Below are 26,912 nucleotides of genomic sequence, written 5' to 3' on the forward strand. Positions count from 1 at the left end.
TTCTCTAGCATTTTTTGTGAATAAAAATCCTAATAAGTGGTGAGGAGTTGTACATGTGTGTACGAAGGAGGACAGAACCATTAATGGGCACAAAAAAAAGGCAGTAGAACAGACGAAGGGTGTGAAATTAGAATTGCCACGTTTTAAATTCCTCAGACCCCATAACCACTAAATATGATTGACTGATATTTTATTTAAACTTGGGTCAGGTCAGGTGAAGGTGGAGGACAAGGGAGGCCGGAGCTGGTTTCTTTCTTTCCATTTTCACAGGAAATTTCCCTTTACAAATACAAAAACAAGAGATAGAATTCTTTTTGTTGTCTCCGATCTGGTTTTAATGGAGGCTCAACAACCTGATTCTCGCAAGGAAATGAAGCCACGAGAAGATGTGGAAGTGAAGAAGGAGCAAGAGGTGACGGGATCTTGCAAGGAAGGTGCTGGCTTGTTGGAGAAAAATGGGGTTCGTCATCTTTGGACACCCAGTTACTGGTATGAATCTACTCTTATAAACTGGAAAAAAGTTTCAATTTTTTTTTTTCTGTTTTTGGTTGGAAAAAGTCTTAGTTTTTTTGGTGGCTCATAGAGGAAACAAAGGGGAAATGGAAGACGGGATCTGTTTTATTTGTGAAAAAAATGTCGGTTATGGAAATTGAAAGCGAGCTAGTGAGTGCCTGAAAAAGCACTTAAATAACTTGAGAGCTTTCTTGTTTATTGTTTTTAGATTTTAAGAAAAAGGAAAGAACTTGTGTTCATGGTGCTCTTGTTTTCAATTTTTGAATTTAATTAATTATTTATTATAATTTTTATATTTTGAATGAAATACTAAATTATATAATTAAATTTGAATATATTATTTGGAATACATTTGGAGTTAAATTGATTTAATAATTTTAACTATTTCTTTTAATTTAGAATTGTTTGGCATGTCTTTTAAGTGAATAATTTGTTTATAACCAAAATATTATGTTGAGCTCCCTCATGCTAGCCTTCAGAGCTTCTTTCAAGGCATGCCATTGACTTATATTTCACAGGATTGGAAAGTTATTTGATTATATTTTGTAATGCAAAGAATGTGCTTTGTTGTCTACTCTCTCACTTTCTCTCTTAATATAGTTTTCTTCCTTTAGTAGAAAAAAGGAAACATTATAAAATAAAATAATAAAATATAGAAAATAAAAGAAAATGACTCAACTTGCAATTATCCATGTTAATTATCAAACAAAGTAGAGAGCAGTACTTTGAAACCCATCTAACCATGATCATGTCAATTATCATGCTCTAAGGCAGCAAGAAGCATCTATTCATACAATGAAAATAATAAAATAAAATTATTTAAAAATCTCTAGAAAATTATTAAAAAAATTTAGAGTTGTTTAAGAATTTATTATCTTAAAATCTGATCATATTCGCCTTTAAATAATTATTTAAAGGTTGAGCCGTCGTAAATTACAAGTCATCTAATTGTTCGGCCTTTAATGATTATCTACATGAATCACCAGTAAAATTTTTTCTAAATCCATGTTTAGAGTAGAGAGATTAGAATACCTAGAGTGCTAACTTTTTATTTTATGAATTACGTTGTTTTTCTGTCTAACCGACAACCTCTTCAAAAATAAAAAGCATAACTTTATATTTATAGAATATTCTATAAATAAATGACAAAATATCTACTTGCCTCTTAAATAATATACATATATTATTTAAAGATAATTTTAGAAATTTAATCAATTAAGTCTCTACTTGATTATTTTAAGATTAAAATTACAATCTCTGAATTAAATACATTTTAGAGCTTGATTTCAAAAATTATTTTCAATCAAGTCATACTTAATTAATTATCTCTATTTAATTTCTAACTAATGAATTTTTAATGTATGTAACTCATTAGTTTTCTAAATACATTTTAGTGCTTGATTTCTAAAATTATTTTCAATCAAGTCACACTTAATTAATTATCTCTATTTAATTTCTAACTAATAAATTCTTAATGCATGTAACTCATTAGTTTTCTAATATGTTGACCTGGATATAAATTATAATTCTAAATAAATAAAATTAATAAATCAAATAATTTAATTTATTATCAATTTAATAATTAATTAATTTATATTTTAAGATTAAGTGCACCATCAAGCAACGTGTTATGATTCCTCAAATATTAGGAAACTCATAAGTAGTTTGACTTAACCTTTTAGTATCTGGTTTCTCAATGTAATTATTATCCATTCATCAATAATGTTCTGATTTAGATATTTTAGCATGAAGTGTGTCTGTTATGTCAAATCATATTTGTTAACAACATTATAGTAATTAATATTTTGAATAAGATTTAAAACTCTTTTCAAATCTCATTTCACTTTACGTAAGGATTTGACAATCAATACTATTTAAAAACATACATAACATTTTTCCTAATTCATGTAGGGTGATGAATTTTCTTTTGATCACGAAAATACTTTTATATAGTTTATGTTATATTCAATGTCTGTCAATTTGTTATCTTTACTAAGATAACGTGTAACAGGATCAAAACATAACATTCTCTATTTAAAATAACTTAATGATTTTAAGTCTAACGATAACTTACACAACCATCACGTGAGCTTTTCCATAGACATATGTGATATCTCTATATAGAATTATCATGTGAGTCAGTTCAATATACATGTCTTATGACAAGTACCTACATATTAGTTCTAGGTATTTTTTATCTCTATATAGAATTATCATGCGAGTCAGTTCAATATACATGTCTTATGACAAGTACTTACATATTAGTTTTAGGTATTTTTTATATCTCAACTTATGAAAACATTTGCTTCATTCCATAAAAGAAAGAACATGATATGTATCAGTCTCTATGGATTTAATAAATATTCAGTATTTAAAAGAGCATTGACCAGGGACATTAGAGAAATCATTATTATTGGCATAAAATTCTTTTATAGATTTAAATCCAACAACAACTTCGCATTTATAGTAGAAAAAAGAACATACCTTGTAGATAGTGCATCAAACACTATATTTTCCTCATCTTGCTTGTATTTGATCACATATAAAAAAGTCTCAATAAATTCTATCTGGTTGGCATTTTGTTGATTCAATTTATTTTATCTTTTCAAGTATTTTAGTGACCCCTGATCTAAATGAATCATGAATTTTTTCAATTACAAGTGTTGTTAAGCCTCTAAATTCTTCACCAATGTGAAGGAAAAATTGAAATCGTTACTAACTTTATCTTGTTGTCTTGATCACAAACATGCGATTATTTTTGTATTAGTTTTTAAAGTATTTTTCGTATTAAAATGCATCAAAATGATATTTTTTTATTTTTAAAAATTATTTTTAAAATCAATGTATCAAAACTATCTAAAACATATAAAAAAATAAGTTTTTAAAAATTTGAATTTTATAAAATTACAGTTTGGATTGCTTTTCCAAACAGTAAAGATGTGTTATGCACCGTTTCACGCGAGGTTTGTAATTTTCCATGAATTTCTCATTTACAATGACGAAACTTTGTTTTTTAGACAATGATGAAAATTTTAAATTAAATAAAAAGACTAAACTATCATCTTATAAAATATAACACCCCGATAACATATCAGTTACACAAAATTTCTGAATGTATTATGGTTTTATCAAATCCACAAATTAGATTCCTTTCTCTCTCTAGAAAACAAATTCCCATCTCTCCTGATTGAAACAAATTAGGGTTTATCCGAATCCATAAATTTTTGCAGTAGTAACCATGGCTTCCGATTCAATCAACGCCTCAATTCGTTCTGTCCCGAAAGATTTCGGCAAGAAGAAGAGGGTATGTAGAGGAAGTAGACGCTGTTTCTCATCATTCCAGGGAGGTCAGTTCTTGAATGAGATGACAAGAAACTGGCAACAAGTGTAATGCCATCAAGGGTTTTCATCCCTCGCCAGACCATCTTTGGCTGATCTAGCTTAAATATGCATAAGTAACTAGAATGTCTCTGTTATGCTCTAACATAAACTTTCCCTTCAATTTTTTGCAACAAAATTCTCAGGGCATTTAGGGGGAGGCACAACAAGAACTTTCCAACTACGCTCCGGTGGGTCAAAAACACCAAGCCAACCAGTGAGAATTTTAGACAGTAGAAGAATCAATTGCAGAAAACGATCTTATTCTAAATACTACTGAAAAGGCAAGCGATTTTGATAATTAAAAGTAACCTAGTCAGCATAACCAGCTTAAGGTGAACGAGCATCTTGAACAAAATTATAAATGAGATCTTTTAGAATATCCAGCTTCGTCATTACTTTCTAGGTTATTATTATTAGTAGTATTTATATCAATATTGTTTTGTTCTACCTCAATTATAGAGTTATTTGGTTGTTCTTCAGTTACTAGTTTCATTTTTCTCTAAATTGGATCTAAGTATAATATTTTGTTGATTATTAACCACAAATTTATCAAGTGCATCATTTTGAGATTGCATCAAAACTATCAATTCTTTTTTTTTTTTAAGTTTTTCATAGATGTATATTTTCTACTAGACATTATAAAAATAAAATACAACAATTCAATAATATATAAAATATAAATGAGAGATTTTCTACTAAACATTTCTTTCTTTGATTACTTCCGACACTATTAATGAGAGATTTTGCTTATTTAAGTCATTTAAATGGTAAACACATGCCAGACAAGTTCAACATAATGTAATGACTTATCTTTGGTTTCTTCAGGCCCATGACAATGGCGACTTCTAGACCAAATGTCACCATTCCTACTCCAGATCAGCTTACCATCTTCTATGGTGGAAGTGTTGTTGTGTTTGATTCAATTCCTGCAGAAAAGGTCTTCCCTCACTAAAACTTTCAACACTTGAATAAATTTCTACATGTGGGATTCCATTCTAACTCTCTACCATGTCCATTTAGGTTCATGAAATTATGCTTATTGCTGCAGCTGCTGTCAAACCTGGTGACATGCAAAAGAGTGGTTCTCCTACTGGCACACCAGTTCTTACAAGGTCTCCTTCAATGCAAAGCACTGCTGCACCCCAGGCCCAAACATATAGTCGTCAGAATTCCATCTGCAGAATGCAAGCTGGTAATGGTTATAGAACATGACTGAAACACAACTAATGTTCGAATTCAAATATTTTTTTGCTCTTTATCTTCTATGACGAATATTGCTTAATAATTCTCATTTTAATTCCATTTTTTTTTTGGTTTTAGAATTGCCTATTGCAAGGAGACAATCCCTGCAGCGTTTCTTCAAGAAGCGACGGGACAGGTAACTGTTTGCGTTTTGAATTTCTGTCCATCTGTCTGTCTGGAATCTTATACTTAAAAACAACACGTAACTTCATGATTTTGTATCTGGCATTGCATCCAAGTTGCTGTGCTCTTATGTGTTTTAATGGTTCCACGATGCACAAATACATCATCCGGGCTGCTAGACCCTCGTTTTTAACTTTGTTAATTCAGGTTGGTGAGCAAAAGTCCATATCCCACTTCGCCAGCAGGAAAAGAGGCAGACACCACAGAACCTGGTATTAGTGCCGCACCTCCACCAGATGCAGTTTGCTTTGGAAAACGTCTAGCATCAGAAGAGCTTCAACCGAAGGTTGCTGCCAACGTTGTTTGACCAATGCTAAGGGCTTCTCATTTATCATGTAAAACTTCTATCGTATTAGGTTCTTAACATTGTCGTATTATTCGTGCAAGATGTCAAGTGCACTGGTGATGATGATATTTTAGTTACTTTTGTGTGTATTGGACAACATGTACAATTTCTCATTGAAAATGATGGTATTTTGTTCACACGTCTGCCCCTTACTGTCAAACGCACTTGGAATATCTTCTGAACCAGCGCCGTGAGGATATGAACTGCCGTAAACAAGTGATATAATTGATGTGTGGTTTGCTTGTTAATATACCCTCTCCAGTGTTGTGCCACCCTATTGGAAGACCTTTTCATGCAAATTACGATCAGTCAATGATTTTTTAGACTGGCCATGCAGATGTGAATGCAGAGAATTGTACCAGATGAGCTCCCTCATGTTGTTCTTGATGAAGATAGAAGATAGGGTCCATTAACCAATTTCGTGCACATGAAGTCACTTCGCCTTCTAATTTGACCTCTGATATCTGTTAAAGCAAACGCTATATAGGCTGGATTATAGCCGCAACGAGCTCCAGCAATTCCCCTCTCGAGTGTCCTGGCTTAAACTTTTGTAGGCAGGTTGCTGTGCTACTGCCAGGATCGATCATAAAATGCATCTATCTGCTCGTTTATCCCTCCGAACTCCAGTTTTTTTAAGAGGTTGATCTGGATATTCCCATCGACAAACCAGTGCTCATATTCATCGTACTCATTTGCATAGTATCGAGCAGTATTACCGAATTCCCCTTCCTCTCCTCCCCCGTCTCTGTTAGTAGAGATGACAATGAATATGTCAGCGGTTTGGGGACTGGAAAGCCAAAGGAGGAAGAAAGCTATAAAGTGGTCGATTCAATCGCTCGAAGTCCTGCACAAGAAGAAAAGAGAGAAGTTGGAAAGGTCAGAAAAAGTGGAAGAGAAAGGGGCAGGTATGAAGGGTCAGGATGTTACCTGGGAACGGGAAGAACAGATGGACAATTGGATGGAAAGGAAGGCTACATGGAGGACACGTGGATTCCACTCAGGAAACAAACGACATATCAAGCAACGACAGCGTTTCAAGAGTCAAGCAAAAGACAGCAACAATTAAGGAAAACAGACGAGGAAAACAATCAGAAGATTGAAATAGCATTTATGGCACGGTTTCATTTGATTATTTTTTAAAATGTTTTTTATTCTAAAAAGTACTAAAATAATAAATTTTATTAGAAGCATAATTTTAAATAAAAATCACATGACACGGAAAGCCCGAGCTACTTCGAATCTATAAAAAAAACTGTTTATTTTATTTTTCAATTAAACCTTTATCTTTGTCTACTCCATTCTTATCCACAAATAAATCTCATAATTCTCCCTAGATCTAATTCTTTCCCTTTTCTACTACAATTCTAGAAACCCTAAATTTCTCAATTTGGGAATTATTTTACAGGTTTGTTTCAAAATTAGTATCAGAGCAGAACTATCCAGGAAGCATGGCAGAAGGAACCAGAGCCTCACAACTCTTGGAGACGGTAGCATCGATGAAGCAACAACAACAAGAGCAGCAATGAAGAGAGGATTAAGGCCCAATAACATCGAGGCCCAATACAAACCCAATATGATGGCCACTACCTGAGTTGATTCCAAAATAGGTTTTGCCTATATAGAAATTGATGCCAGCACAGCTGAAAAAAAAAAAAAAAAGGGACAGACTACAGAGGGCTTTGCTTTAAGTGGAATGTCAAATGGGCCATGAGGCGTAAATATTATTGCTTAAATTATTTTTTATTTTTATTTTTATTTTTTAAAATCTTATTTGTTTTGAATTGATATATATAATTTCTTTCGGTTTGATATTTTATAGGTTTATCATGGTTTCAAACAAACACTTTAATATTTAGATAATACTTAATTTTACAAACATCTATTTTGGATGGTATAATTAAATAAATTTTTTTTTTTAAAAAAACAAAATTATTAAATCAAGTTGAGTCTAATATCAAGTTAACATATATTATATAATTAAATATAAAATAATCTTGAAAGAAAAATAAAACACGAAGGAATCCATAATACGGTCACAAGTTTATAAAAAATAATGAAATCCTTTGATCCAATAGTGATCCCTGCAAAACATTTCCCCGGTGCCACTTATGAGATAACCAAGTCAAGGAAATTTCCATAATCTTGACGCCGGGAAGTGATGCTCTTCATTCTGCTGCCTTCACTTTCTCAATGAGATCTGCAGCATCTTGAACAGTTGTAATGTTCTCCGCTCCGCCTTCGCCAATTGACACGCCAAATTGTTCTTCCAAAGCCATCACTATCTCCACCTGAAGAAACTTACAGCTCAGTTTATACACGGTTCAGCTCCTGAAGTGATATTTCAGAAGCCGTCACACTATTAAATTATACTCTTCGTCAATCTCACGTTCAATTTTCTTTATCCCTTTCTAGTTATCTGAGGCCTACTCTATTATGGTATAGTAAAGAGATAGAAAACTACCGTGTCAAGGGAGTCGGCACCCAAGTCAGCAAACTTGATTTCAGGAGTCACTGTGCTCACATCAACAGACAATTGCTTAGCAATGGTGTTTTGGACGGTTTCCAGGGTTTCAGGTAGAGCCTAGTCATTTAAATATTGCACTCTGTAAGCATCACAAAATGGCAGAAACGAAGTTACGAAGAAAACAAATGGCAGGGAACGAGGAACCGAAACTTCTTACGGAGCATGAAATTGCGGTCTTGAAGAATCTAGACCTGGCAGAGGAAATGCTAGCTGCGTCTGAGAATTGGATTTTCTGGACATGTTTTAAACCGAAAAATAGAGAACCTCCCTGCATTAAGATTAATATTTGCATCAGTTATTTATTAATAATAATAAAAAATTACCATACCTTTCATAACATAATTAGAAATGGGAAGTGTCCCTAACATTAACAGAGAAGCTCTTTTGCTGAATAGCAGTGAAGGTGGCCCTAGTAGTGGTGGGCAGGGCCACCAGTGGACATGTAGGGGTTGCAAGGAAGCTGGCCATATGCGCTGTTCAACAGTAGAAACCCCAAAAAATGCATACAAAAGTTACTTGAAACAAGAAAGTGACTTGATCAAGTTTGAAGTTAATTCATGTATATATCGGGAGCTTCTATGAACTAGCTTCCAGGAGACAGGGGAAGAGGTGATGATTCCAATGTATGTTTTTGTCGTATAGGCCCTGGAGTAGGGCGGTCTCTCCCATGTCGCCCGTCTGCTTATGGTTGTAAAGAGCTAACTTCAAAGCAGTCCTAGCTTACACTTAATGAATAAATTACAGCCAATGCCAAATTTAGCTTCTTACCGTCTGATAAACGACGGAGACTTAAGCTGCTGTAGAGTTCCCAGAAATAATTTGAGCTCGATCCAATAATTTGATATTTTATTATTGTAATTTTAAGATGTTAATTTAATCTGAGATGATCAGATAATCTAAATCTTTACTACGCCATCAATATTATCTGTGTAAATTATATTTCTATCCAGTCTTGTCAGATTGAACTTCAACATTGATGTGATACAAGCATGTTGAGCCATATCCATTCGACTATCAGCTCTGGTTATTTTCCTTTGTTGCTGCTACATTGCCATTGCTTTTTTTTTTTAATCACACTTCTTCCACACTTAAATTTAATTTCCCCTTGATGAACAGTTGTAGTTCCTGCGATTTTAAATGATACTCGATCATTTAACAACTAAATATTGTCTTGCTAAAATGTTGTTTTGTCCAGGTCTCAGCCTCCTATCGAAATGCCATAAAACAGAATCGCAGATACCTCTCCTTTTCCAGACACGTTCAGAAGCTTCAAGACTCGATGAACAAGCTTCCGCATCAATGAAACATAAAGCTTCCAGCTCTTCTCCTAAAGAGGTTTGGTTCTCCTTCTCTATGCCATTTACTCGACAACAACTTGGTTTCATGGGTAGTTTGGCTAGCATGTCGGTCTTATAAAAGGCCGCGAGTTCGAAACGGTTTTAACTATTATACTTTTAAGAAATCATTATCGAAACGGTTTGTTTAAAATAAAAGTAGCTAGTGGGTGTGAATGATCGACAAGTTCATGTGGCCTAGTAGTGAAGGAGACAAGTGGGTATTCCTCGACTTGGACTGCGTAGGTTTAACTCTTATTGTTAGTATTTTTTCATTTTATTTTTTTCATGGTTCATTTTTTTTTTGTTTTTGGTAAATTATATATATATATATATATATATATATATATATATATATATATTTATGATTTTTAAGGCCTTCAAGAGAAATATTTGTAAAATACACGGGATTATAAAATTTATAATCAATATTTATATCATCATGGTTACTAACATTAACAACCATATAAACAAAACAATTTCATTAATATTTTTTTTATAAATTAGTTTACCACTAATTAACTCTTCTTTTATCATATTATGCATTACTTATCAATATCACTCTCATAACAATTTCTTGGTTTACAAATCAATTTTTAGCACATCTCAATATAAATTAACACTTACATTTTAAAACAAATCATCGAATTCGATTGATACCTCATTTCACCTAACAATTATAATTAATTAGATCATTATTTCATCTTATAATCACATTTAATTTGTAACACATTTCGTATAACAACTACATTTAATACATATCATTTTTTTTCCGTCTCACAATCACATTTAATTTATATCTTATTTCATCCTTTAACATTCCTTTCATTTTAACTAGACACTCATTTCGATCTATTTTGACTTCTCAAACATAGATTCCTTTCCAAACCCAATATCTATTTTACCAATTATGACTCATCCATATATTTTTTAATTTAAAATATTCTTTATGTCCAATTATGGCACATACAAATATGTATCCCTCTTATTATTTCTTATGTTCATATATGGCATATACAAATATTAGTGGAATTATTCATGAGCTTAGATAATACTTTAAATAAACCTTTTTGGATTCCTTTGAGTCCATTATAAGGTCTCACTTTACATAAATTACATATTCGTTAATTTATTTCATATTTATGCTTGTACTATTAATCATTTCTATATAAATCAACTGTGAAGTCCTGGTGTGCAATTTCAACCCCATGAGATGAGTGAGAAATACACATTTAAAACACATTAGGAAATAAAAAAACATGATAAGTGTGTCCAAAATGCTCAAGATGCACTCTTTTTCAATCGAGAAATTTATCAATTTTAAAGACAAGCCCATATTTAAAGCTCTTATTGGTTCAACTATGTTTATTGATCTAAATCAATACTCGTATTTCATATTCTACCTCATTTATATTTATATATATATATAAACATGATATCACATTTTCCATCAACAAATATCATTAATTTATTTTGATTCATGTTATGTCACATTGACACATCAATAATACTTCCTAATATCAATATGCATTCCACCCATTTATGGTTCATCTATATAATTTTCAACCTTAATGATTTCTTAAATAAATTTTTGTTTAGTTATCTATTTTCATTCTCAAAATACTCATTTCTCATTCATTCCATTCATTTCAATATTATGTCATCGCTGGCTCCTACACATTTTCATCAGTCCAAATATGTACTAACTCAAACTCTTTTAAGATTTACAGCCCCTGCTTATGCTGCCGACTAAATACTTTTTCAATCCATAGCCCCCACACATGTAGTCGGCCCATAAACATCTGATTAGTAGTACTAACTCAAACTCTTTTAAGATTTACAGCCCCTGCTTATGCTGCCGACTAAATACCTTTTCAATCCATAGCCCCCACACATGTAGTCGGCCTATAAACATATGATTAGTAGCCCTAACTTGTATGGTTGGCTCATAAACATCTTATCAGTAGCAACCACTCATGTGGTCGACTAAAAAACATTTGATAATTAGCCCCTACTCTTGTAGCCAACTTAAATATCTTATCATTAGCCTATGTGGTCGACTAAAAACTTGTATTATAAGGTCCACTGTTGTGAATGATTACAATTTATGCACACTTATGCTCATTATTGAGGTCAAATACTATTTATGTAATGGTTACCACCCTTGCGGTCAATTTCAATTAAATACTAGAAACCATCATTACGGTTTATTACAATTATATATTGGATATTATCGTTATGGTTTATTATAATTATCTATTGTTTGTTATTGTTGTGGTTTATTACAATTATCTATTATTTATTGTTGTTGTTAAAACAACACAAACACATGGTTGTATTTAATTTAGTCGAGCGTTCTTCCTAAGATCTAATAATTTCTGACGAAACAAATCATAAATTTTAGTTGTTTCTCAAATTAGAGGGATCAAACAATTAAAGATTTGATATCTAACCTAGCAATAAATTGTAACAAATAATAAACTAATATGCCTTCTAGTAAATAAATGAGACAATTATGAAAATAAAAAAATCTGATGCTCAAAGCATAAATTTAACAATAAAAACAAATTAGATCTCATAATGTTATTGATTTTGAGGTTTCCACTTCTTTGAAGGATTACAAAAGTTTAGCCATGCAAGGCCATGATGAAAACTTTGTTTTTTTGAATAAGTGTAATTGTATTAAAGGAAAAAACTGTACAAAAATATAAAGGATATACCCCGAGATCTACATCATCCTGTAACCTAGATCCAACTGGCCTTAGGCAACAAGAAAAAAACAAAAGCTAAATAAAACCCAAAAATATCTGAAAACAAGACTGCTTAGACAACAGTTGTGAAACTGGTCGACTAGTTCTATAAAAACAATAGACATCCTAAGTGGAACTCAAAGGATAACAAACTAGTGGTGCCTCATAACTTTAGAAGATGCCATATGGACTTCAAAGTAGCTAGAATCTAGTATTTTAGTTTTTTCTCAACCAACCTCGATTAGATAAGCTCAATGATCTCACTAACAACATGATGAGGATGATAATCTCGGTGAAAAACTTGATTATTCCTCTCATATTGGATGAAGTAAGCCATGGATGAGAGGACTAACCGAGCAAACAAATACAAGAACTCCTTTTTCTGCCTATAACATGTATGTCCACTGAAGTAAAAATTGTTATGTCATAAAAGGCTAACTCATAAGAGTCCTACTCGTGGTAGCCTCCTAAACCAAAGCAGAGAAAGAACACTGAATGAATAAATGGTTATGTGTCTCAACATGCAAGCCAAAAAGGAGACATACCAAGGAGTTATTAATCTGATAAGCATAGAGTCTATCCATGATGTTTAGGCGACCCATAGAAGCAAGCTATAGGATAAATAAATATCTCGGGTAATGACCTAGAAACTAGAGAAGGTGATGCACATAATTTATGAGTCTCGTGTCTTTAAGAACCTCTCATGCCAAGTCGATAGAAAATCTCCATGATAGATGACTCTTCTAGATATAGTGATCTGACAGTGCAATCCTGGGATGGAAATGAATTAAGTCCTAAAAAGGCCATAACTCCTAATTACTTGAGGGAAAAGACTAAGTGCCTTCTTTAATGATATCTAAGACTTTAGAATCCCGAGAACGCCCAGTAGAGGATAGCAACCTAAAAGGAAAAAGGTCGCAAAATCATTGACCATCCGACAACCAATAATCTAACCACAAGGAAGTAATAGTTCTATCACCAATGTATGAGACAAATTTCCCTTTACACCAATCTCTTCCAAGAAGGATCTTTCTTTAAGACCAAGAGGAAACTGAATGAGGCATGACATGCAAAAAACATAGACCTCTAAGTAAGATACCATGAACCTATCTTAACCACACTGATGATCTATTCGAAAGAATTTTCTAGACATGCTTAAAAATAACTACTTTATTCCAAGTCCCAACCCTTGTTATCCCCAAACTTCCCTCTTTAAAAGGATAACAAACTGAAGCCCTAGCTACCTATGCCTTTAAATGGGAGAGAGGACAACCATTTCAAAAAAATACAGCTATTATTCTCTCAATCCTCCTGATCATAGAGTAAGAAAGAATAAACATGAAGCACTAGTATACTTGGATAGAAAAGATAATATATTTGATCAATTTGAAGGCATTCAATATAAGTAAGAGAAACTCAAGTCCACAACTTAATCCTGGAGAAAATCCGATCCACCAAAGACATATAGTCATTGTGTGTAAATCTAATAGCAATCAATGAGACTCTTATATATATGATGGGCAAACAACTTAACTTGAGACCCAATAAAGTCTGCAAATAAATTAAAAAGTTATACATGTATCTAATTAAATAAATCGATAATTATTCAGACCAATAAATGTAAAAAAAGATGTCGTTAATGATAACTAAAGACTAAACTGAAAAAATTAAGAGATGAATGTTGATCAAGATATTTGATCTCGCAATAAGGATAATGTATCAAGTTATGTTTAATAGCTTTGTTTCTTTGAATTTTTTTTATTTAATCAAACAATTATCCACACCAATAAAACATAAAAAACATCATTAACAATAGCTAAAAACTAAACTATAAAAATAGAGAAATAGAAGTAAATTAAAATATTTGATCTCGCAACATGGGTCATGCACATGGTTGTGTCTTATAACTTTTTATCTTAGAATAAATTATTTATTTAATTAAACAATAATAGAACTAGCTCTATGCCACAAGTTAGAGCAGATTTTTTTAATAATTTTTTTAACCATGAATTTAAAATTAGTTGCATACTAAGCGATATTTTTATATAATATTGAGACGTAAACATATTGGATTTACTTAGGTCAACCCGATTTGACCTGCAAAAATTATGGGGATAATCTTGCAAAAAATAAATTGAAATACTCAATCCTCAATCAATTCAATATTGAAGGATTAAATCTGTAAAAAGCAACACTCAATTAAAAAAAAACCCAGATGAACTCGAGTCAACCAACCAAACTCGTGATATAGGTCATGCAAGTCATCGAATTCAATAAATTTTTTGTCCCAAATATTATTTTCCATTTAATTATATGGAAATAAAGCGCATGAGAGTTCTTTGGTATGAAATATTTTTTTAAAAGAAAAAAATCAGGACAAGTACATGAAACTAAGATGGAAAAAGTAGACCATTGGTAACAAATGGTGAAATTGCTTTTTTTTTTTGAAGTTTTAAGTTAAAGCATAAGTATGATAAATGAGGCAAAATATAATGAAGTATTATACTACAACAAATGAGATGGATTCTATCAATAGAAAAAAAGTCAATTATTAGAGTTGAACCGACCTAATTTTTAAGCCATTTCAACTTAATTTTTAAGTCATTTAATGTAAAAATATCATACCAACACCTTTAGAACATCTAAAAACCAATTCATCAACCCAAAAAAACACAAAAAAATGTCCAAAATCCCAAAATTAAACTAGGTTAGATTTATATTTCTCGACTTATATATGTTGCAACATTAAAACTCTAAATAACAACCATCAAACTCTTCTCATTATATGAAATCTATAGACACCCAGAACAACCATTTTGGAGGTTGAAAATGGCGTAAACAATGACTTTCTCTTTTCTTAGTCGGGGTTTTATAATGTTTCAAACCATGGACTAAAAAATAATAAAAAAGGAATTTTTATACCAAAAGTGAATTCCAAAAATCTAGAGGGTCCAAATGGGTATCATTGGAAAAGAATAAGGAACAAAGTAAACTTTTTGTGAGAAATTTAAAACCACCACTATTTTTCTTTGTTTTTTTTTAAAAAACTTTTGTCCTCTATTGTTTGATCTTGTTCTTCCTTAATAATATTACTTCAATTAGCCTTTAATTTAGTCCACAAAAGAAAAAAAAAACTTCTTGAAAAAGTATTAGGAAAAAAAAAACAAACTTTGAACAATGAGTCCATAATATTTCATGAGCGGAATCATGGTACAAGGTACACGATAAAATTCTGAACACCATTTAGAGTATTGCTAATTAATTAATTAATCTTTTACATTTATCAATCCTTGAATCATGTACATCCTCAACACCATTTAGAGTATTGCTAATTAATTAATTTTTTACATTTTTCAATCCTTGAATCATGTATATCCTCACTTTTTTAACCATTTTTATTTTATAATTAGAGATATGATATTAACAGTATTTTATATAAATAATGTTATGTTTGAAAAAATAATAAATTACATTAAAAATAAACATAAATTGTTGGATCATAATTTTGAAATAAAATTTCACAAATTCAATAATTCATATGAAATTCTAAAAGAAAAAAACATGTGTTTGGCCATGTATGAAATTGATTTTTCTAGTAGAAGGAACCATCAACCGAAAGGAACATGCTTTCAACGAGAGTGGGTGCCGAGAGGTTACGAGTCCAAGTTGAGTAGCGCGTCGAGTGCATTCAGGTTCGTCTAGAAATCCCAGGTTGGCTTTCTGACCCTATTCAATTCTAGTCAAATTCTACGAGTGTCGATTTCATTCTTCTAGAAGCCTCCCTCTCTCCCTCATCTTCTATAGTCAACGGGTGCCGTATTTTATTCCCGCCCTCATTTCCTATAGTCAACGGGTGGACAGGTAAGGTGGACGACAAGCTAATCTTCCAAACACTCTGTTCAGCTCTTTTGTTTAGAGGAAGTGATTTTAAACTTTTTTTTTATTTGTTTGTTATTAAAAAAATTGGTAATAAAAAATATTTTTTGGTTAATAAAAAGTATTTTTTAGTCAAAGAAAAATTTAGTTTGGTTTTTAGAAAAATATTTTTTTTTATTTTGGACGGAAAACACTTTCTGAAAATTGTGAAAAATTTAGAAATGTCATATTATTTGTTGATTATATCAAATTGGTTCTCAAAATTTTGATTGCTATATATATTTTGTTTTGAATATTTCTTTTTCAATTTCATTCCTTAGAATTTAATTTTTATGTTAACTTTTGTCCTGATTTTTATAATTGTTATTTGCTTTTTTCTTATCATTTTTAATTGAAATTTTTTATCTATCAAATTTGATTCTCATTCTTTTTTATTGTTACTTATTTTATTTGAAATAATTTATGAAATTTTAATTATTATTATTTTAATTTCTTTATCTTTCAATTTTTTATTTTTTAAATTTGATCTCTATTATTTTGATTATTATTTATTTTATTTGAGATAATTTATGAAATTATATTTTTTTTCAATTTCATTCTCATTCAACTTTTTAATTTGTAAGATTTTTTCCTCATTATTTTAATAAACTTGAAAAAAATAAAACATTAATAAATTATTTTTTATCTCGTTTTCCATGACATAGCCAAACACTGAAAAGTGTTTTTCAACTTATTTTCTATTATACTACCAAATATCAGAAAATAATTCACTTTTCTGGAATTCATTTTTCGAAAAGAAACTACTTTTCAGCAAACAAACAGGACCTTAAAAAGAAATCCCGTTATTTATATATGGTTTTCAAATTTCAATGGGATTAATGTTAAATGTTATATTTAGATATTGATCAAAGGCTCATCTAAAATACAAAATATTTTTTATATTCACTTAATTTTAATAAATTAATAAAGGCTAATTATATTTTATGTATTTTTAATGTAATCTCGACTCCTCTCGAGTTAAGGGTAATATAATATAATATATATTATATTATATAAACCCAAACTATTAATTTTAAAATCAATGGTTTGGATTTTTTATAGAATATAAAAACTATTAAAATACTAATTAGGTGAAATAAAATCATAACCGTTGAAATTTAAATCAATGGTTAGAATAATGTTTCTAACATAATAGGTTATATTATCTTTATTTTTTTTAAAAAAAAATTGATCCCCTGTCCATAAAGTTTCTCTACCATTCAACTTTATTAATGACACTTAAAAAATGGAAATTTCTTGTAAAAAAATGGAAAATATGTTTTCTTTATTACATAATGATTGTATGAAGTGCATAAAATAACAACAAAGATCACATATCTTCACAAACTCTATAGTTTGGAGTAGTGGGAAATGTTTTTGTTAAATAGCTTCGTTAACAGTGGAGGTATTGTTCAATACGTTTAAAATACTAATGTGATTACTTAAGTGTGTGTGTATATCAAGTTAATCTAGTAAAATAAATTGAAACAGAAGCCTAGTATATATTCATATTAAAATTTACTATATGAATCAAGACATAGACCGAGCATAAATACTAAATATATAAAATAATTATTAAACTTCAAAAAATGAATTCAAGTAAAATACTTATTTGTAAAAACATTTAGAATCAATGTAAGTTAGCAGTATGTTGTTGTTAATGATAAATTATTTATTCTTAAATTTTTATTGCTCTCCTCTATTTATCATGTTGTGGGTAACACCTTTTTCATCGGAGGAATAGGCAAGAGATTAATTAATTTTCAAGTGTTACTAAGAATTTTATATGACTTAGTTTTCTCTTTGAACATAAATCTTGGGATCTCTAATTAAATAGGTAGGTCTACCGTCATTACTCTTTTCTATTTTTAAAGGTTTTAAGCTCATTTGCTCGATGAATTATACATAAACTCTTTCGATAAATCTTTGGTTAACAAGTCCGTAATATTTTCTTTTGACTTTACATAGTTAATGTAAATAATTCTATTTAAGAGCACGTATTTAACAAAATTATGTTTACAATGTAATATCTAGACATACAATTATACATACTATTTTATATTATTCCTATTGCAGACCGACTATCGCTATAGACACAAATTATTGTGGTGAACATGGAATATTCTTTAAAAACATTTAAAGCCTTTCAACTTTCTCTTTAGCTTTATCAAGAATAATAAACTTTGATTCTATCATGGATCTTGCTATACATGTTTTCTTTGAGGATTTGCATGATATACCTATTTCATTGAGTTTGAAAACATATCAACTAGTGAATTTTGAATCTTTAATATTAAATATCTAATTTGCATCATTATACTGTTTTAGTACCATCGAGTAATCGGTATAGTATAACATAGTGCAATGTGTTCCTTACATATTTTAGTACCTTATTTATTGCTTTCCAATTGTCCTTTAAGAACATTTGTTGATAATTTTCTTAAGATAATGAGATTAGGACGATGTCAATCCATTAAATGTCTATGCAATTTTTATTGTTAGTATTACATCTGCAACACCCAAGTTTTTCATATTAAACTTATTAGTAAATATTTTCTTATTAAACTTGATTGTGTAATCATTATTGTCCAAAATAAATATGTTATCCACAAAGAGACATAAAATGAGATATTTATCTATATTTTTCATATAAATACATTTCTCAACTTCATTGTTTTTAAGCGCATTTAATAACATAACATTGTCAATTTTTTCATACCATTGTTTATATGTTTATTTCAAACCATAAAATGACTTGGCAAACTTATAATCTGCACTAAGAATTAACGCATTCCATAATTTTGAAGAGCTCTTAAACTTATCAACATACCATTCATAATTTATTTTAGTGTTTAGTTTTTAGTTGCAATGCCATTTTGTTAAGGTGAATAAAAAGTAGTAGTTTAGTGAATAATACCATTTTTAGAAAATAATTCACTAAAAGTCATTTTATATTCTCCATCTTTATCAATTTTTATTACCTTTTTTTTCTCCTCACGAAGTTGATTTTAAACTTCATTACTATAATGTTTAAATATTTAAAGAGTCTCATACTTGCTTCGAAGCAAGTAGGTATAACAATATCTTGTGCAATCATTTATAAAGATAATATAATACTTCTTTCTACCTCTAGTTTACACCATTTTTAAATCACCAATGCCTAAGTGAATTAAACCTAAAGGTTCACTGCATTGAATTATTTAAAAGGAAGATTTATGAATCTTAATTTTACACAAACCTCACACTTATGATTTTTGTCAAAAACTATGCTAGGTATTAATTCAAGATTAATTAAGCTTTGTATAAAATTATAATTCTCATGTCTTAACCTGATATGCCATACATCACAAGACTCAAACAAGCAAGAAGAAAATGCATCATCATCATAATCATTGTCATCATCATCACCGTTATCATCGTCGTCGTCCTTGTCATCATCATCACCATCATCGTAATTGTCGTTGTCATCATCATCATCATCATCATCATCATTATCATCATCATCATCTCAACTTTAGTTATAATGGTCATTACATTCATTTTAAAAGGGTCATTACTAACATACCTCTTTTCTACAAACATTTTATTTTTTGAAGAGTACAAATTTGTTATTCTTAAAAACCATCTACCTTGATGAGGGTTATGAATGTAATTAAAATGGTGGTAACATTTTGAATGTTTTTCCTAAAAGGATTAATGATGTTTTGTACTTCAAGAATTTAAAATAAATTCTTAGAAGAAAGAATTACGGACACATATTGCAATTCAATTACTTCTCATAATAGTCAACGTCAAACTCATTAAAAGTCAATCTCTTAACACAAACTCTACTATTATATGTCTTTCTATTATTCTTATATTCTTCAATATGAAACACATGTCAATTGATGAAATACCCGTTTGAGCACTTCATCTTTCTTTTAGAATCCAGACTTAGTAAAGACAAAGTAACACTAACATTCATTCCTAATTGATAAACCTAGTACATGAAGTACAATCATGAATAGTTAACAAGAAATGTGTAATGAAATTAAGTATCTCGAGAGATAAGAATAATTAAATAGTACTTACATGTATTATGAATCACGTGAAAAATTGTTGATCTTGTAATCGAAAGATTTAGGATTCAGTCAACTGTGAGTCGTAGGATAATAAATATTGACGATGTTGCCAATAAGGAATTCTACAATGTATCAGTTTATGATATTACAAGAGATAAATTGTTTGAAAATAATGACATGTTAAGTAGTATACTTACTGAATAAAAGGTCTCAGTTCATCGCAGTTAAATAACACATAATTATATATTTGTTTAAATTCTATTTTAGACAAATATCTTCTCCTCACAATATTTTTTTGGTATGAGTCGTCTAGGATGAGAGAATATTAACAAGTTTCCACTCAAAGACATTTTGCTACCATCATCATGCCTTGAAACACAGTTGATTTTTGTTCTCAATTAAGGCTTGAAATAGTATGAAATAAATATTGAAATCTCTGTAATAATATAGGCCTCACATATTGAAGCTTTAACATATGCCTTATTTTTACCTTTCTTTTAAGGTTGAACAAGTACCTATATGGAATTAAATAAATGTTTTAAATTATACAAAGAAAGATAATTTTTTTTAATTACGATGCATGTGTAATCCTTGACCTCTCGAATGGATACCTTCATCTATATTGAACTAGGCCTCCAGCAGTAAATGTATGGATAGATGCTTCATTGAGTTGAAAAATGATGGAGGGAATATCATCTCAAGTTTACATATTTTCTTGTCGATATTCATTTCAAACCTCTCCATGTGTTGTGTCTGCAACTTGTTAGAGCATATATCTCTAAAGAAATGATTGATCTTTGTAAGTGCATCTCATATTTTCTTTGGCAATAAATCCTGGTAAGCTAATGGAATAAGTGTTTGCATAAACACGTGGCAGTCATGGCTCTTCATTCTATACAATTTGCAATCCTCTAAATTTACCAACCTTGATATGTTCAAGGCATGTCCAGCATAAAAACACAAACTTTTAACCCATTGGTAGACAAGTAATTATACATTCTTGTTTAAGGAGAAACTGGTTTTGGGCTTTGCGACCCGTGACCCAAAATAAACCAACTCCATATTTTTATCATGACAAAACAAAGCTATGTCAATTCTAGCCTTAATGCTGTCCGTTGTCTTCCCCTTCACATCCATAACTATGTTGAAAATGTTCTCAAACATGTTCTTTTCTATGCGCATAACATTAAGGTTATGACGGAGGAGATTGATCTTCCAATAAGAAAGCTCACAAAAAATACTTCGCTTAACCCAATTATGGGTCAAACCAAAATAAAAAAAACTTCTCCTTACCGGATTGAAAACCAAACACAATGTCACTGTACTCCAACACCATGTCATACAATTCCTCACCCGAAAGAAGCTGTGGTGCAACATTCAATTATACCAACAAAGTCCTTGTTCTTTATGTACTTGTGATCTGTTGGTAAGAACTGCTGGTGGCAGTAAAAAAAAGATGTTTTACCACCATTTGTTAACGTGAATGCCTTGTTATTCTCCTTATAGTATAGACATGATAGTTTTTCATGCGTGTTCCAACCAGAAACCATTTTATAAGCAAAAAACTCATTGATAGTCCACATTAAAGTTACCTTCATCAGAATTTGTTTTTCCTCGATACATTATAAGTCAAAGCCCTGAATGACCACAACTGCTTCAACTCATCAATCAATAGTTGAAGACAAACATCTATATTCTGACCTGAACTATCAGGACTAGGTATAACCGTAAATAAAAACATGAACTTTGACCTCATACACATCCCCGGTGGCAAGTTGTAAATCCTGAGTATCATCAGCCAACAAGAATAAGGAGTAGTAAATAATCCGAATGAATTGAATCCATCTATACATAACCCAAGACACATGTTCCTTGATTCTACTAAAAATTGAGGATGTATACTGTTAAAGTATTTCCAGGCTTCACTGTCAGAAGGGTGCACCATCACTCCATCCACCGTATTGTGTGATCTGCATCATGTCATGTGCTTAGTAGTTTTTGGTGACATGAATAACCTCTGTAGTTTAGGTGTGATTGGGAAGTATATAAGTTTTTTTATGTGTGAAAAATATCCTTCCCCTGTCACTTTTGGGTTTATAACAAGAATGCCCACATATTCTGCATTTGATCAACTCTGTATTTTCAAGATAGTACAACATGCAAAAGTTTGGACACATGTCAATTTTCTGTTATCCTAGACCGAGGGGTTTTATCATAGACTTAGCACTATAGAAGATCTCTTTCAGCCTGTTCCTTTCAGGTAAAATGCTTCTTGCCTATTTGACAATTCTATTATAACCAACATGACTCAACCCATGATCCGACTTGATGGTGAACATATGTGCAACGACCAATAATTTACTGTGATTTGTGCAACCATCCTATAATTGTTCATCATAATCTTTCAAAAGATTAAAAAATTTAGTTACGTCTGTATTAGGTTCTTCATCTATGATTGGATATTGAGTAGCATGACCGTGATTCATTCTCATCACATCCATAACTATATTTCTATAAGGATTAATATTGTCATCTACAACTCCATGCATGTTGCTAGCACTAGAAGTTGACCCGACCATCTTCTTTACCTTGGTATTATGAGGAACATATGGTTCTCAATGTGCATACCAACATAGGCATTTCTCCATGAACCCTTTTTGTAGAAGATGCATTGTTACAACATCTGGAATGATAAATGTTTTATTCTTATACCTTTTGTATGGACATCTAATACCGCCTCCATTAATATTTCTTGGGTTAGATTGTACGTAATTAATAAAACCCTGAACCCCATTACAATAATCCATTCTCCGAAACCCTTGTGGTGAATCTCGATACATCCATGAACGATCATCCATTATTTATATCAAACCTATTTAAATAATGATGACAATATGTATTAATTAACTTCGTTAATTAAATAAATTTGTAAAAATAATGGTTTAGCCCAATTTTATTCAATATATTTTAATAATTCTCTTAATTCATTCTTTTAGATATATATATATATATATATATATTTGATGCAACCATATTATTCAATAGTTTCACCCACATTTAACTAGTGTTTTGCCTATGTTTTATATATAAAATGCCTTGATATTCTTTGTTTTATGTTTTGAAGGCACTTTTGGATGAAAGATGCAAAAAGGAGTAAATTGGAGATAATTGGCAGATTTGACCTTCAGTCGATGTTTTGTGCAGAGCGTGAGCTCTAGAGGTTGAAATGAAGTGATTCCAGTGGAATTAAAAAGGTAACATCCATACCTTTCTGGACATCTAAGGCAAGAAAATAAAATAAGGAAGAGCATGGAAATCGCAGCCTTCAAAGTCAAATCTCGCAATCTGCCAGTGTTGACCTTCGGCCATTCCAACTTGAATATCTGGAGCTACAGAAGTCCAATTGATGCAAACTCAATTTTTTTGAATTCATGACTCAAAGTTATATAAACGCTCAAAATTTCAGCTAAAAACGATATCATATGAGGGAGATATGATTTTTCAAAGATGACATCTGAATTCTGCCAGCAAACAGGTTTCGTGAAGAAACGAGTCCAAATTACGTTCCGAAGCATCTAAACCGATATCCAAGTTTTTATTTCAGCAATTTAGCTGCTCTAAGTCAAAGCTTGAAGATTTCATGCAAGGCTATTTCTTATTTTTTAGGAAAATAGTTATTGAAGTACTTAAATGTAAACAGTCTACTTAATGGAGGACTATTTTGTAAAATAGAGACCTAGGGTTTCCTAGGATATAAAAAGAATGAGAGAAGAGAAGTGAGGCAGCCAGCCAAGGAGAGAAAAACACCCCCTTCCTCTAAGAAACCCGAAATTATGCATTCTTCCTTCTTTTTGATTAGTTGTTCAACAAACATGCAAGGCTAAACACTTTTTCTTGGTTGCAAGGACACGGAAACCTTCAGATTTCAAGAACTGTGAGATTTATTTTACCTTTTCTTTTCAGTTTATATGATGAATATGTTTGTTCTCCTATGCTTATTTTTCCTATGATTGTTTATTTTAATTGCTAGAGCGGACTCTAAGTTATTATTGTAGACAATCTATTATTAAGTTTGATATCAAAACCGGAGTTGTGGTATATGAACTTGTGAAGCAACTGAGTTTAATAATTGTGGCGAATCTATGTTATTAATCTTAGGGAGAACATTCAATCAAATCAAACATAGACTGCGGACAGTTATGTTTTCTTGATTAATCAACTTATCTAGTTTTTAAGGCTGCCATTGAATTAAATTACTAGTGCGGACACTGTGGTTGTTTGATGGTTAGGGCTAGTTATACGGCGGATCCGTTAACTAACCAATGTTAAGAAGAGATAAATATTCAGAATATAAATTGATGTTTCGTTTCCATGATCAGTTCTGATTTCTGTAGGTGGATGTGTGCTTGTGACCAAGGTTTGTTCTCTTGATAATTTTCTGATTTTATTAAATTTAGTTTGATAGTTTTCTATTTTTTTTTGCTTTAGCCTAGATAACGTCCAACCCCCCCCCCCAAATTGCATATCATCTAGCATAAAAATCTGACTTGAATCTTCCTCGTGGGATCGACCCCTTGCTTGCTCTATATTATCTTGTGTGTTGTGTTTGAAGCTAGGGTAATTAATTTGTGCGACCGCGACATCGCAACAATATTCAAATTTCTACACATTTATTGAAAATTATAACTTGACAATAAAATTGATAAAATATAAAATGAACCCGATAAATAAGCTATTATTTATTTCATCACAAAATTCCAAAGTAAAAAATTCGACATAAGTTTCATTAGTTTACAAACAAATACAATTTACAAAATCTAAAACAAACCATAACATGTACAAATCATAAATCCATACAACAAAATTGTATAAGAAAATACTATAAAACAAGTAAACATCCAAACAAAATACATATAATACAAAAATATGTAAAAAAAAAATTAAAAATTAAAAATTGTGTTCAAATAAAAAAAAGGATAGATTTGCTTACTTAAGGTGGAGAATTCTCAATAAAATTTGAATCAGAACACGGATGCTGACAAATCAAGTGTTGTGGTGGCTATATTTGTTCTGGGAGGTTGAATTGTGTTTAGATTGAAGGGAGTGACTGTTTGTTGTAGAAAAAAAATACATAAGGAAGGAAGAGAAATGGGGTAGGGGGAGGAGGAGAAGAGGGTCAATCATCAAGTCATAAATTAAATATTACTGATGGATTTACCAATGAAATTATTTCATCGAGCATTCCATCAGTCATTCTATCAATAAAAAGTGTCATATCACCGTATGATTTGTTTTTTTGAATCCCACTATAATTCCATTGGTATATACTGAGGGATTATTTCTATTGCTATATTTATGAAAGAACTTTACCATCGAGTTTACTCCATTGGTAAAGTCACATGTCATTGTACTTTTCTAGCTTTTTTATTCTTTCCTTTCCCACTACAATTCCCTCGGTATATACCAACATAATGTTTTCGTTGGTGTTTACTAATAATATACCGATGGAAAGTTCTGTCAGTGAAGTTCACTATAATATACCGATGAAAACATTCCATCTGTGATTTCGTTTGTATTCATCAAATTACTGGTACTGTAAAAAGATTAACAAAATGATGTGCATCATGGGGATTATAATCCATCTTGTAAAGCTGAACCTAATCTACAAGAAGATTCAGATGGCTTAATAACAAGAGCGAGAGCGAAACAACTGCAAAGTGCCTTGACGAGTCAAATTGGAATGATTGAAGCTGCTTCGGAGTTAAAAGCTAGCAATCTGTTCGGAATTGGTTCAAAGGTTCTTATTTGCCTATAATTGAAACTTGGAAATGAGAAAAGCCCTTAATGGTTCTTTTGATGTTGGGCTACTTGAGTTTGGATTGATAATGCAAATAAGTGAAGAAATTGATGATGTTTACGGTCAGAATAGTAGATGAATTTGAACCCGATTTTAAAGTCATCCATTGCATGTGAAGACAAGACTAATCTAGGGGGATTTCAAGTTCAGAAGTGATCTTTCTAGATTGTCCAACCATGATTGCATTAGACTTTTGTGTAAGAAGTTATAGCCGTTTTAAATTTGGTATGTTTATATTTCAATTAATGTCAGAAAACGTGTGCTAATTAAATTTGTCTAGTTACTTTGTCAAAGTCTAATTTTTGGGCTTGAATTTTGTCAAGTTGAATTTTTCTAACTATGAAAGGATGTTCCAATTATAAATATAGTATCAGAATATGTAATAAACACTTTTGGCCAAGATTTGAAACTTAATTCAAAGAATTAAGAGTCGTTCTTCCAAATTGATTTTATGAAGAATCCTACTTGACTTATCACTCTTCAATCACAAAGAGTGTAGCGTCAAAATCCTAGATTGATCTTTGCGGCGTCTATATCGACTTATAAAAGTATCATTTTAGTCTATTCTCCATCTTATTTACCTTAAAATCACTATAATCTAGCCTAAACACCAAAAGAAAGACAACCAACCAGACCCATCATTCATCCATTTTCATCAGATTCATTGTTGTCGATTTTCGAATCATTCACGGCACATCATCTGGTATCAGAGCATCAGTTGCGATCTAAAGCGGGAGCCAATAACAAAAGAAAGGCTTGCTGGAATTGAGGTTGATAAACTTAATTATGGCTGGAGATAAAGAAGA

The 26,912-nt window shown here is 31.0% G+C and overlaps 2 protein-coding genes across 2 annotated transcripts; one reads left to right on the forward strand and one right to left on the reverse strand.

Annotated features, from left to right (window-relative positions):
• Positions 1-45: 45 nt before the first annotated feature.
• Positions 46-5,802, forward strand: LOC133673689 (protein TIFY 3B-like). Its single transcript, XM_062094547.1, has 7 exons — positions 46-119; positions 210-489; positions 4,038-4,082; positions 4,720-4,831; positions 4,915-5,086; positions 5,215-5,272; positions 5,467-5,802. The coding sequence occupies exons 2-7, from the start codon at positions 338-340 to the stop codon at positions 5,624-5,626; spliced, it is 699 nt and encodes a 232-aa protein (XP_061950531.1). The 5' UTR covers positions 46-119; positions 210-337; the 3' UTR covers positions 5,627-5,802.
• A 2,028-nt stretch (positions 5,803-7,830) lies between these two features.
• On the reverse strand, positions 7,831-8,463 carry LOC133674673 (uncharacterized). The gene is made up of 3 exons (XM_062095886.1): positions 8,347-8,463; positions 8,127-8,246; positions 7,831-7,953 (listed from the first exon to the last, which is right to left on the reverse strand). The coding sequence occupies exons 1-3, from the start codon at positions 8,461-8,463 to the stop codon at positions 7,831-7,833; spliced, it is 360 nt and encodes a 119-aa protein (XP_061951870.1).
• Between the last annotated feature and the right edge of the window lie 18,449 nt (positions 8,464-26,912).

This window comes from Populus nigra, chromosome 15 (assembly GCF_951802175.1).
Source record: "Populus nigra chromosome 15, ddPopNigr1.1, whole genome shotgun sequence".
Classification (NCBI taxonomy): Eukaryota; Viridiplantae; Streptophyta; class Magnoliopsida; order Malpighiales; family Salicaceae; genus Populus; species Populus nigra.